The sequence below is a fragment of the Camelus dromedarius genome, chromosome 27, assembly GCF_036321535.1.
Source record: "Camelus dromedarius isolate mCamDro1 chromosome 27, mCamDro1.pat, whole genome shotgun sequence".
Classification (NCBI taxonomy): domain Eukaryota; kingdom Metazoa; phylum Chordata; class Mammalia; order Artiodactyla; family Camelidae; genus Camelus; species Camelus dromedarius.
Genome location: NC_087462.1, coordinates 6,713,038 through 6,726,535, shown reverse-complemented (window position 1 = coordinate 6,726,535; position 13,498 = coordinate 6,713,038). Strand labels below are relative to the sequence as shown.

General features: G+C 38.9%; 1 protein-coding gene and 1 pseudogene across 1 annotated transcript; both read right to left on the bottom strand.

The window, feature by feature from the left end:
- Positions 1-623: 623 nt before the first annotated feature.
- LOC116148522 (large ribosomal subunit protein eL37-like) lies at positions 624-961 on the bottom strand (annotated as a pseudogene).
- Positions 962-8,295: 7,334 nt separating this feature from the next.
- Positions 8,296-9,180, bottom strand: LOC105105405 (olfactory receptor 7D4-like). Its single transcript, XM_031438226.2, has 2 exons — positions 8,781-9,180; positions 8,296-8,495 (listed from the first exon to the last, which is right to left on the bottom strand). The coding sequence occupies exons 1-2, from the start codon at positions 9,133-9,135 to the stop codon at positions 8,296-8,298; spliced, it is 555 nt and encodes a 184-aa protein (XP_031294086.2). The 5' UTR covers positions 9,136-9,180.
- Between the last annotated feature and the right edge of the window lie 4,318 nt (positions 9,181-13,498).

The window sequence follows — 13,498 nt, the reverse complement described above, 5'->3', positions numbered from 1 at the left end:
CAGTTTATTTAAGCGGTGTTGATGAACATTTGACTCTCCAGTTTGGGACTATTGTAAATAATGCTGCTATGAGCATATTTTTATATTATTGATAGTGCATAAGTGCATGTAATTCTTTCGGGTGTGTACCCTGGACTGAAGTCCCTGGGTTATATGGGATACATATGTTCATTTTTCATAGGTAATGCCAGTTTTCCAAGGTGGTTGTAGAAATTTGTTTTCCAACAGGCTATTTTATGGAGTTGGATCAGATGATTATTAAAGTTGCCTTTTTCTTACTGATTTACATATTCCAGGTGTGAGTGCTGTGGTTGGATAATTTTTTCCCACCCTATGGCTTGGCTCTTCAATGTTTTAATTGATGCCTTCTGAAGAAATGAGTTCTTAATTTCAGTGTCATCTAATCTTTATGTACATCATTCTACTGTTCTTGTGTAGGAAGTATTTACCTACCCTGAAGGCAAGACATTCCACATTTTCTTCTGCAGATTTTATTGTTTCCGTGTACACATTTAGATCTACACCTGAATTGATTTTTTTGTTATTATGTCCAATAGGATTAAGGTTTTTTTGTTTTTAAACTGTAACATTTATTGTGTGACTAATCTTTGAAATCCTTAAGATTAACTAGATGCTGCCACAGCTGCCCTCTTAGATTTAGGTGTTGTTCCTTCACGGAATCTGTGCCTGAATCTGCGGTATACGATTTTTAGGTGCCTCACTCGACTGGTCCCGGTGGTAGTTCACCTTTTAGCTTTAGCACTCCAGTTACACCTCTTTCACTCAGCAGGGAGGCCACATTTGCCGCAGGTCGGCTTCTGAAGGTGGTACAGGCCTTAGAGCCGCAGCAGCGGTACAACATGTGTGTCTTACTCTGACACTTTCTAAATGATGACGCCCCTCCCTCATCTTTCTTCTGCGGCCAAGACCAAAGAGCAGGGTTAAGTTTTAGTTCTTCCATATTGACCTGGCATCATTTATTTTAAAAATATGTCCTTACCCAAGGAGTTTGAGATGTCACCTTTGTCTATATTGAATTCTGTATGTATTTTTTCTAATTTTGGACTGTATTCTATTCTACTGGTCTGTTTCTTCACACACCACACCACAGTGTTTAAATTACGAATGAGGCTTCATAATAAGTTTCAACGTCTAGTTCCCCCTCATGGGTTTTCTTTCTCAATGTTTTCCTAGGTATTCTTGTGTGTGTGTTGGGGATGGGGAGAGTGTGAGTGTGACATATATATACACACACACACACACTTTTCTGTCACCTTGTCCCAATTTCATAAAATTAGCTTGTTGCTATTTTTATTGGCATTGTCTTGAATATGTAAGTTAACTCGGGGAGAACTAACATCTCTATAACAGTCAGTCATCTTATCTAAGAGCAGGGAATGTCTTTCCATTTGTTCAAGTTTATTTAGTCTTTAGTCTTTTGTCAGGGATGCTTAAGGATTTTTTTTGTACAAGTTTTCTACATTCTTGTTAAGTTTTCCCTAAGTATTTAGTCTTAAATTGTAAATGAGATTTTCTCTATCATATATCTTCTTTTCCCATTTTCTGTAGATGAAAGCTACTAACTTTGTGTCTTAATTTTATAACTTAGTACTCTACTGAATTATCTTTTAGTTTATTATTTATTTTCTGGGGTTTTCCAGGCATACTACTGTATCATCTGCAAATTGAGTAAGCTTTCCTTACTTATTGGTTCTTTTGCCTCTAATTGTTTTTGCTTGTCTAACTGCATTGGTTAATACCTCTAGTGCAATGATAGAAGCCGTTCTTGCCTTGTTCTCAGGGTAATGCCCTCTATTGTTTTTCCATTAGTTGAGATAAATGTCTTTGGGAACTAAGGTATACAGTGACCCTTGAACAACATTGGAGTTAGGGACACTGACCCTCAGCACAGTTGAAAATCAACGTATAACTTGACCTCTGTATTCAGGATTCCACACCTGAGAATTCAACTTGGATGTGGACTGTGTAGTACTGCAGTATGTATTTATTAAAATAAATTCATGTATAAGTGGACTTGCACAATTAAATCATGTTTAAGGGTCAACTGTGTATTTTATCATATTGAAAAGGTATTCTGTGTTCTTGAATATTTTATCACGAATGGGTATTGAATTTTGTCAAAGTTTCTCTGAATTATCTATGAGGAGGAACATGATTTTTCCCCTTCTGATTTATTAATGTAGTATATGATAAATACATATAATAAATTCCTTGATGCTCAATGAATCTTGCATTCCTAGAATGAATTTTATTGGCCATTGTGTATTATTTTCTTTATGTGCTATTGGATTCTGTTTACTAGTATTTTGTTTAGAATTTTGCATTGGCTTTTTTTTGGGGGGGGGCAGTAATTAGGTTTATTTATTTACTTTTAGAGGAGGTGCTGGGGATTAAACCTAGGACCTTGTGCATGCTAAGCATGTGCTCTACAACTTGAGCTATTCTGCCCACCTTCCGTGCACATTGGTTTTCATGATAATTTGTCTATGGTTTCTTAGTACTGTCTGGTTTGAGTAGCAGTATAATGGTTGCTTCAAAAGAGGAATTAGGAATTTTTCCTTCCTTTTCAGCGCTCTGTAACAATTTGTACAGGATTAGGGCTACATAGTTTTGGAAGATTTGGTAGAACTTGTGAAATCATCTGGGTTGAATGGTAGGTTTCCTTAGGAACTTTATTTCTTTCATGGAAATTGGTCTGTTTCAAGCCTTCCAATCTGAATGAAATCAACATTGATAATCTATATTTTCCTAGGAAATTGTTCATCTAGCATAGAGGTCAGGAAAGTGGTCATGTGAAAACATTTTGATTTAAGTGATTATCACTTCTTATTTTTTGTATATTTGCTTTCTTTTTTCCTGGATCGAATGAGCTAGTGATTTTTTTTTTAAAGGAATTTTGACTAAGTAGGTTTAGTACTTTTCTGTTTTCCTTATTAATTTCTGCTTCTATCTACACTTCTTCCTTATGCTTTCTTTTATTTTTCTTTTTCTAAGATTTTTTTTCCTTAACTAGTAATTTATTCTTAATCTTTCATTTTATTGACGGATGTTTTGTGCAGTGGATTTTTCTCTAACTGCTGCTTTGAATGCATTCCATAGATTCTAATAAGTAGTTTTATTATTATTTCTTCAAAATTCTGTAATTTGTTTTTATTTTCCTTTCACTCAGGAATTAATGAGGTTTTTAAATATCTAGGTACAAGAACCTTGTTTTTATTAGTGAAGTCTAGATTTATTGTATGTTTATTTTCCTGCAGTTTGAATATAATGTGCCTCGATGTAGGTTTTGTTTTAGTATTGATCCTGTTTGATGATCTCTTAGTTTCCTGGATCTGTGGTTTGGTGTCTTTATCATTAATTTTGGAAAATTCTCATCAATTTTACTTCAAATATTCTCTTCCTTTCTCATTCTCCTGGTATTCCCATTACATGTATGTTACACTTTTAGTAAATTTTCCCACAGTTCTTGGTATTGTTTGTCCTTTTATTCTTTTTTTTCCTCTTTGCATTTCAGTTTTGGAAGTTTCACTGATGTATTTTCAAACTCACTGATTCTTTGTTCAACCATGTCCAGTCTACTGAGCCCATCCTTTGATGGCATTCTTCATTTCTGTTAGAGTGTTTTTGATTTTTAGCATTTCTTTTTGATTCTTAAGAGTTTCCAACTCCACTTACATTACTCATTTGTTCTTGCATGTTCCCCTCTCCCATTAGAACACTTACCATATTAACCATACTTATTTAAAATCCCTAGTCTGGTAATTCCAAAATCTCTGCCATAACTAAGTCTGGTTCTGATGCTTGCTTTCTTGTTTTATTAGACTTTTTTTTTTCCTGCCTTTTAATATGCCCTGCAATTTCTTTTTTTATTGAAATCTTTGTTTTTGTTGGGTAAAGTGAACAACAGTAGTCCTTTAATGTGCTTTATGTTTTTCTAGCTAGAAGTTAGCCTGCGTTTGCTGGTTGCTGTTGCTATTGTGTCAATGGCTGAAGTATCCTCTTGAATCTGTATTTTTGTCTCCTCTGTTTTCTTTGGGTTCTTCTAGAGACTTGTTAAATAGGGGCTAAGACTAGCAATTCTTTAACTGTAGTCCTTTGTTATACAGGAACCCAAGAAAAATCCTTCTTTCCCATCAGTTTAAGTTACATGAGTTCCTTTATATTTGTCTTTAGCTCACTGTTGCTTTTCTGAATTCAGAATAAAAGCTGATTAAAAACAAACTACCCAATTACTCATTGAGAATCTAAATAAATAAATAAACCTGCCTAAAGACAAGTTCCAGCCTTGGGCCTTTGACAGTTCTTCTGACTTAATATTTCTGATAATTAAAAAAAAAAAAAGTAGTTTCTCTACCTTACCAAAGAAGATGGCAGATTTGAGTACTTCAATACATAGATTAGCTAGTCTTCCAAACACTGAGACAACACAGTGAAATAAGTCAACTTTATCAGCTGGAAACTGAGACCATTTATCCAGTGCTTACTCTCTGTGCAACCTCATTTCACCTCCTCTTAACTGCAGTGCCTTTCACACTGGCTTCTACTGGTGGATCAGCTGGGCTTATGTTTCCTTATGGCAGGGGTGCATGGTCATGGGGCTTCCACTTTCCATTTATCTCCCTGAAATCTCTGCACCCTTTCCATTTGCAGTGCTCCATGCAGGTCTTTGGGGGCTCGGTGAGGGCAACTGCACATCTGTGAGTGAAGGTGTTGAATGTTCTGCAGGTCAAAAGTTTTCCTAAGCTCATTAGTGAAGAAATAGCAATTACTGACTCGCTCTTGCCTAGATTTGTGGTGGGGCGGAAGGAAGTACCCTAGAGGGGAGGGTAGGCCCAAGGGGAGAACACTTACAGCATTGAGTAAGATAGGACTGTTTTCTTTAATTAGGAGCCCTGGAAATCCAACACCACTGCTTCCTCCATGCCCGTTCCCTTCACCATGTCAATTAAGGGCAGAAAGAAACTGAATTCCCATCTCCGTGTAAGTGGCCTAGAACTCTTGCATCTCATTGCACTTTTCTGCCAGTGCCTGGGACAGACATAATACTTTACACATCTCCCTGGAGGGGATTTCTAATGTCTCACCATGGCTTTCAATTCTTGGGGCCTCTCCAGTAGGAACCAGCTGTCTTGTGTAATGTCTGGGTAACTCCAATCCACTCAGGATTTTTTCCCTCTCTAGGGAACCAGTGAATGTCAATTAAGTGCCTTACACTGGATTAGGCTTTGGGAAGAAAACAATAAGACATGGTATAGTCCTTAAAGGAGTAAAGGTCTAGGAGGAGAGAAGGGTATAAACAGTAAGATAGCTAGTATGGCCAGTTAATCCATTCACAGAGCCCTCAGAAGGGATACTGAACTTTCGGACTTCAAGGAAAGCCATATGGAAGAGGTGATGCAAACTAAGTGTAGAAGGCTTATTTATCCTGTTCAGGATCAAATTTGAATAAGCAAGGCAATCCTGAGTGCAAAGGCACAGAAACATGTATGTATCACATTCTCTGACATGTAACAGGACACTCTTTGAAGTGGGAGATAAAGCTGGAGGGGTAACACGGGACAGATTATGTAACACATTGATATAATCACCTCAATTTAAATGTTAATTGACGTCTGATGAGATTTGCAGTCTAGAAAGGTAATGTTTCTGCCCTACTTAAAATGGAATGAAGGGGGCCTGTTTATACTTGCTGCTTAATGAACTACCCAAAACACAGTGGTTTAAAACAACCACTGTTTACAGTTTACAGTTCTGTTGGCTGACAATTTGGGCTGTGCTTAGCGGGCTTACTCACATGTCTGCAACTGGCTGCCAGTCGGTGATTTGCTCTAAACCCTGGTCTACTTCTAGATGGGGCCTGTACACATGATGCTAGAGGGTCCCAGAAGAGCACAAGTTCCCCTGTGCAGGTGCTTTTCAAGTCCCTGAATGTGTTGTGTTTGCTTGCCTCCCACTGCCCAGTGAAATCTCACAAGTGAGCCCACGGTTGAAGGGCACTCAGAGTTACAGAGGGGCATGGATACAGGAAAGGGAAGAAACGGTCCCTATATTTTACAGTCACCACAGGGCCAGTGTTTATGTTGCAAGAATTCTAAGTGAGAGGGAATAGCTTTATAACTGATGTAAAACAAACTGCACTTTTTTTTTTTGGAGGGTGGGTGGGTAATTAGGTTTCTTTCACTCTCTCATCTCTATCTTAGTATCTGGTATCTTAGGTCCATTCTGTTTTGGACTAGGGTCTTCCCCTCACTCCTCCCCTCCTTCGTTTTTGCATTTTCCTTTGTTTTTTGTTTGTTTGTTTTTGAGTCATAGTAGATGAGTGGTTCATATTCAGGAGTGATTTTGTCCCTAAGGGACATCTGGCAATGTTGAGACATTTTTAATTTTTTTGAATGGGATGTGAGAGTGGAAGAAGTTAATAGAATCTAGTGGATAAGGCCATAGATGCTACTAAACATCTTATAACGCACAGGACAGCACCCCCCCCCCCAAGAGTTATCTGGCCCCAAATGTTAAACAGTACCCAGGTTGAAAAACCCTGGGATAGAGTAATAATTTCCGTATCTGGAACTAATTGAGAGATGGGGCACAATCAGATACTGTTCCAGGCTCAGTGGAATTAAGTCCTGTCTTGGCTTCATCTTATTCCAATGCTTTAAGTAACCAGGGCCAGAGGTTCCATAGAATGGTTGGAAGCTAAGACAGTGCACTGAATAAAGTGATTTTTTTCCCCCAGTAGCAATCAGTTTGTATCTCAGCCTCAGACACCTGCTGGAGAAGAATGCAACTGGGCAGAACTATTAGGGGTGCAGGAGCCTGCCAACAGTTATACCAGGTATACCTCTTTTTGGCACAAATAAACGCTGTGTTCATAAATACGATGTTCACTGCTTTTTGAAAATGTGTATATTACTTAACACTAATTTTCTGTAATCACCCCCAAAATTACGTACAAATAAAGAATCTAAGGCTCCTCAGACACAGAGAGTAAAGGATTCAGACACTGGAATCTGCCTGCCTCCAAATGCGGTATTCACCAAGAGGGTTCAGCATTCCTCAGGTCAACTCAAGATAGGTTTTAATTTTTTGCTCTCATTTCAAGAGAATCTTCCCATGGATCTGGACTAGTATAAAGGATGCTTTGCCCTCCCAGTTTCCTGTTGTAGGGAGTCTTCATTTGGGAACATTTTCTGGTCCAATCCTTAGTCTTTAGATCCAGGGAAGTTCTCTCCTGGACTCTACAGATCTGACCTCCCGCATGTGGTGCTCCTGGGGCTGTCCAGAGGGCTGAGCCTTGGATAGGCCCCCCTCTCCTACATGACTGCCTTGTCAGCTCTGGGGACTCACTTAATCTTACCTAAACCCATAGCTTGATCAACCTTCTCTAGCCAGTTTTTCCAACTGTTCTACTGATAACAGATCTCTTTGCATCTTCACATGGTGAACACAGACCCAGACGGCCCTCAGGGATCTTCTGATAGCTAACAATCATTGAGTACTCATGCCACTGTTCTGGGCTCCCTTGCGTGTAACATTTAATCTCCACCAGAACTCTTCAGGATAGGGTAGGGCTCTCTGAAGAGCTGACAGTTTTTATTTGGAGTCTAACATGAGAGAAGAAGCCAGGCATGTGATGATCGGGGGACGCATGGGTCAGCCAAGGAATACAGCAAGTAGATTGCTTTGGACCTTTATTTCAGATCAAATGGATCAACAAAGACCAGAAGACACTACAATGAGTTTCCTAAATAAGTTTCTTAAAACCCTCAGTGTAGGTCAGTGGCCAACACCAAAGCAAGACTCAGTAAGTAAAATCTAATGGGGTGAGGGAGGTTGGTATAAGACAGTCCAGATAACAGTTTTCAGACTAAGATCAGGGAAAAGCATGGTCCAGCAGGTATGGTGCTAGACGTTAGGACATAACTGGAGGGGTAAAGATAAGCCAATGTGTAAACTTTTTTGTTGTCACTCTTGTCTTCTCTTCTCCCCGTCTACATTCTTTGACTTACTTTCTCCTCCCTTGATGCTTATAGGAGTCTATATCCTTGAAATAGTTTATTTTCAAGAGAAGTATAATTATTGGTTGGCCATTCTTTTTCTTTGGTGGATGGTAAGCATTTTGGTGTGCTGCTTCAAGTTTGTCTTTGGTTCAGGAATGTTTTCTTCTAGTATATTAAGAATAATGTTTCTTTTCTGTGTCTTCAGATTACATATTGAGAAGTACCACTTATCAGCACTTGGGATTTCTGTTGCCTGCCCTTAACTTCCATTATCTCACTGAGAATAAGTTCCTCTAGTGCAAAGTCTCCTCAGAGCCCCCTTCATGTCCCTGTTCCTCAGGCTGTAGATGAAGGGGTTCAGCATGGGGGTGACTACCGTGTACATCACCGAGGCTACTGAACCCTTTCTGGAGGGATGGGCTGTTCCAGAAGTGAGGTAGACCCCAAGGCCTGCACCATAGAACAAGGAGACAACTGAGAGGTGAGACCCACAGGTGGAAAAGGCTTTATACTTCCCCCCAGTAGATGAAATGCCCATTATGGAGGAGATAATTCTAGAATAAGAAAGAAGGATCCCAGTCAAGGGAATAACACCCAGCAGGCCAGTTACAAAATACAGCAAGATGTCATTGACAAGGGTGTCAGAGCAAGCAAGCTTGAGAATCTGAGCAAGTTCACAGAAAAAGTGAGGGATTTCTGTCTCTTTGCAGAAGGACAGCCTCAAAACCATCAAACTTTGCAACAAAGAATATGTCAAGCAGATTAACCAAGAAAGCAGAAGCAGGAGACCACAAAGGCGAGGGTTCATGATGACTGTGTAGCGTAGGGGATGACAGATGGCCACGAACCGGTCATAGGCCATCACTGTCAGTAACAGATTATCTAGTCCTGCAAAGATCATGAAAAAATACATCTGAGTAAGGCAGCCTTCATACGTGATGGCTTTGCTCTGCGTCTGGATGTTCGCTAACATCTTGAGGACTGTGGTGGAGGTGAAACAGATGTCCGTGAAGGACAGGTTGGAGAGGAAGAAGTACATGGGGGTGTGGAGGTGGGAGTCTGCGATGATGGCCAGGATGATGAGCAGGTTCCCTATAACACACACTAGGTACATGTACAGGAACAGCCCAAAGAGGAGGGGCTGCAGGTTCACATCTTCCGAAAGTCCCAGAAGGATGAATTTTGAAACAGCTGTTTGGTTCCCTGTTTCCATATAACTTATGGAAATTGCCTGGAAAGAGGCAAGAATGTTAAAACAATGACAAAATAGGAATGTACCATACATGTGAAACTCATTCACTCGTGAAGTCATGCTTTATCTAAGAGTTCTATTTTCTTTCATTGACCCTGCCTTCCCTGCTTCTACCACAGCTACCTGGAACACCTATTTTGTATTTTTTCTGTATTTGTTTTGAAATATAATACATAGACTGAAATGCACAAATCCAAAAGGTCCAACTCAATGAATTTTCCATTTGTGTGTCCAGGTAACTACCCTCTAGGTCAAGATGTAGAACATCTCCAGTTCCCCCTCCTCTTTGTTCCCTTGGGCTCCTCCTGATCACATAACACCTAATAAATCTGAAGATAGCCACTGTCCCACTTCCATCACTGTCAATTTGTGTTCAGGCCCTGTTTTTTGAAAAATGAATATAAAACTGTTGATTGACCACTGACTGGAACACCTCTTTAAAATGAATGTCCCACACCATGCAGGGGTCTCTTACATCTTCCCTGACTCATGGCTGTTCCTTTGCTGTATAATTCCTGAGAAAGAACCAGCCTTGCCAACATCTCCTTTCTACCTTGCAGTTGTGATCTCTTCAAGTCCCAGGGAAATGTAGAGAGAAGAGAGGGGTCATTGGGTGTTGCAGAATTTAATGATGTTTTATGATGCCACTTGCCTTATAACAATATCTTGAAACAGACCATTTGACTCAGAGAAGGATACCATGCAAAGGCTTTATAGATAATATCTCCATTATTATATAGTAGCTTCTCCATTACTCTCCCAATTTATCACTCTATCTGTGTCAAAATGATCAGTGTAGCATAATACACCCCAATCCCAAAGACCAAATCAGAGTCCCCACCATACATTCTAATTGTGCCCTGCTTGTTTGTGTTGTAGTTCTTTAAGTTCCTAATGGTTGAGAGGGCTGCACCTTTTCTGTTCATTTTCATTTCAAACTTAAGCATTTGGCACAGTACTTGGTACATAATAGGTGCTTTATAAATATTTGTTGAATGAATGACAGGAGAAAATTTCAGGGTATAGTAGAGGCAGTTCCCTATCATAAAATCCTTTAAGAGCAAACAGACCATTTATCATGAAGTCTTTCAAACATAAAGAGAATGAGAGCCTTCTACCTTTTATTTCACTCCATAGAAAAATAATAATAAGCCTTAGTTTCTGTTTAAACATTAGGTCTCTGCCATGGAGGGAATTTCTAAACTCAGAGATAGTTGTCCTCAATTTCACATATATTTAAGAAAACTTTCACTCCTTTGAGTTGAAATGCGTCTTTTTATAACTTACATGGTTTTAGTTCCTCTCTCTGAAGATCATTTCTCTTTTTGGACACCTATTTGTGGACACCTAAATGATTCTCTACATCTCCTCATCTTTCATTTATTCTGCAATCATTTGAGTGCCCACTGTATGCCAGGCACGGGGTTAGAAATAAGTCTAGAAAGGTAAGAAGCATAGGCTCTGCTTTCCTGCAGTGTTGAGTGTTGTGGCAATGTTGCTGCCTTTGACTCCTCAGAGGTAATAATTCTCATTAAGATCTTTATGATTCATCCACTCAAGGAAAGTGATTAGGAGTATTAACTGGTCAAATTTAATGAATATTAACTTGGTTGGAAATCTAAGAGAGTTTGTAAAAGGTGATGAATGAGGACAGGCAACTTTTAAAACAGTCTGATAGACATAAATACAGAAATATCAATGGGACAAACTGTACAGTCAAGAAACAGGCATTAGCCAGTATGAGAATTTAGTTCGTAAAATAGATGCATCACAAGTTAATCCATAAAAGACAAATGGTGTGATAAATAGTGTTTAGAAAACTAGAAAACAACAGCAGCACTATGTACAACAGCCAAGACATGAAAGGAACCTAAATGTCCATCAGCAGATGACCAGAGAAAGATGTGGTATACACATACAAAATGGAATACTACTCAGCCATAAAAAACAACTGGGCAGCAACATGGGTGGGCCTGGAGACTGTCACACTAAGTGAAGTAAGCTAGAAAGAGAAAGACAAATACCATATGATATCACTTATATGTGGAATCTAAAAAAATGACACAAATGAACTTACTTACAAAACAGAAACAGACTCACAGAAAACAAAATTGTGGTTACTGGATGGAAAGAGGAGAGGTGGAGGGATAAATTAGGAGTTCAGGATTTGCAGATACTAACTACTGTATACAAAACAGATAAACAGCAAGGTCCCACTGTATAGCACAGGGAACTGTATTCAATACCATGTAATAGCCTATGATGAAAAAGAATATGAAAATACAACTGAATCACTATACGATACACCACAAATTAATACAACATTGTAAACTGACTATACTTTAATTTAAAAAAAAAAGGAAAAAAAGAAAACTAGAAAACATTTTTAAAAATACCTCAAAATAAATACCTAATAAAAAAGAGAGTAACGGGCAAAACTGAAGTCAGAAACTGTTAGAAATGAATAGATGATGTGTTTATATGACTTCATGAAGTGTGCAAGCTTCCTAGGACGAAGAGCAGTGAAAGAAATCACAAAGGATTTGATCAGTAGTTTAAAATACATATAATAAATCATGTGTTTATCAATAATACCAAATGACATTAAAAGGCAAGTTAAAGTCTGAGAGAAGGAGAATTTGCAAGAAAATATAAAAGTGCAGTAACTTAATATATTAGAAAACTTAAAAACAGTAAAAAAAAAAAAAAAGGAAAAATAAAAATAAAGGGCTAAATACCACTGGATAAAAACTTTTAAAAACGCTCAAGTTCTGTAAATATAATCAATGAAAACCAAAATAAAGGAAGAATTAGATGCTATTTTTATAGGCTTCATTTTTTAGAGCAGTTTTAGGTTTAGAAAAATTGAGCAGAAAGTAGAGTCCCCATTTATTTCCCCTCTCCCTGCTGGCCCCCAGTTTTGCTTTTTAACATTTTGCTATGCTGTGATACACTTCTTATAATTAATGAACCATTATTGATATTAACTAAAGTGCATAGTTTACGTTAGAGTTAACTCTGGGTGTTGTACTGTTTGAATTTTGCCAAACGCATAGTATCATTTATGTACCATTACAGTATCATACAGACTGCTCTGAAAATCCCCTGTGCTCCACCTGTTCATCTCTCCCCTCTCCGACCACTCATCCTTCTACTGTCTCTATAGTTTTGCCTTTTCTAGAATGTCATATGGTTGGAATCTTGTAACATCTTAAGACTGACTTCTTTGGCTTAGCAATATGCATTTTTAAGTTTCCTCCATGTCCTTCCATGTCCTTTCATTATTGCTCACTCAGGAGATTAAGAAATTGCAAGTGATTTTTGTTCAGTGGAATGCAAGCTGTTTCTGTTCAGCTGAAACAACTACCCCAAAGTTTATGGCTTACTGCCTCTAGGGACATCTAGTAGAAAAGATAAGCCCAAAGGCTATAGTTTTATTTTTCTCTATTTTTGCATCCAACTTGGAAAACTAATTGCATCATTCCTTTCCTGACTGGAAATCCCTGTTCCTCAAATTTCTGCAAACAAGCTTTACTATCCTGGATCCCTCATTAATAAACAAGTCTCCAACATATGCTCACTACATATTTGTAAGAGAGTCACATTTTTATCTATTAGAAAATAATGCTCTGACATTAGATACTCAGTGTCTTATAATTCTAGGAACATTCTATGCAATTTCATAGCTCTGGACCTTTGCACTTACCAGCCCCTCTTATTGGGAGTCCTCGCTCACCTGGGCAAGTCCTACCCCACCTTTCATAATCTGTTCTGAAATCTTCCTTGGCATCCCCAGGCAGTGATGAGCATGGTCCTCCTCTGTGCCTTATAGAAACTGGACTGAACCCCAATGCACACATGTATTCATTTCTGGTTTTTGCATCCTCCCAGGAGAGCAATACATTATAGTTACCTCTTTCTGTGCAGTACCTACCTATGTGTTAGGCACAGGGGAGAGGCTCTGTAGATGGAGAAATGTCCCCTTGAAGAAAAAAATGGGGAGGGGGGAATATTCAAGTGGGTTATGAGGGGATGGCCCAGAACCGAGGGGCAGCGCCTAGAGCTAGAGGGAAGAGAACACAGGGTGTAGCAGGGCTTGGAGAGCCCTGCCAAGAGCCAGGGACGTGTACTTGATTTTGGTGGGCTTTTCTTTCCCCTTCATCCCTGCCTATGTGCCGGAAAGCACGCAAGGAAAAGCTCTGGCTCCTTCTTACCTCTTCGTCAC

Coding starts and splice junctions, on each gene's coding strand:
- LOC105105405 (XM_031438226.2), bottom strand. CDS start 9,135: ATGTACCTAGTGTGTGTTATAGGGAACCTGCTCATCATCCTGGCCATC. Junction 8,496..8,780: donor TCTGCTTTCTTGGTTAATCT/GCTTGACATATT, acceptor CTCACCTCTCAG/TTGTCTCCTTGTTCTATGGT.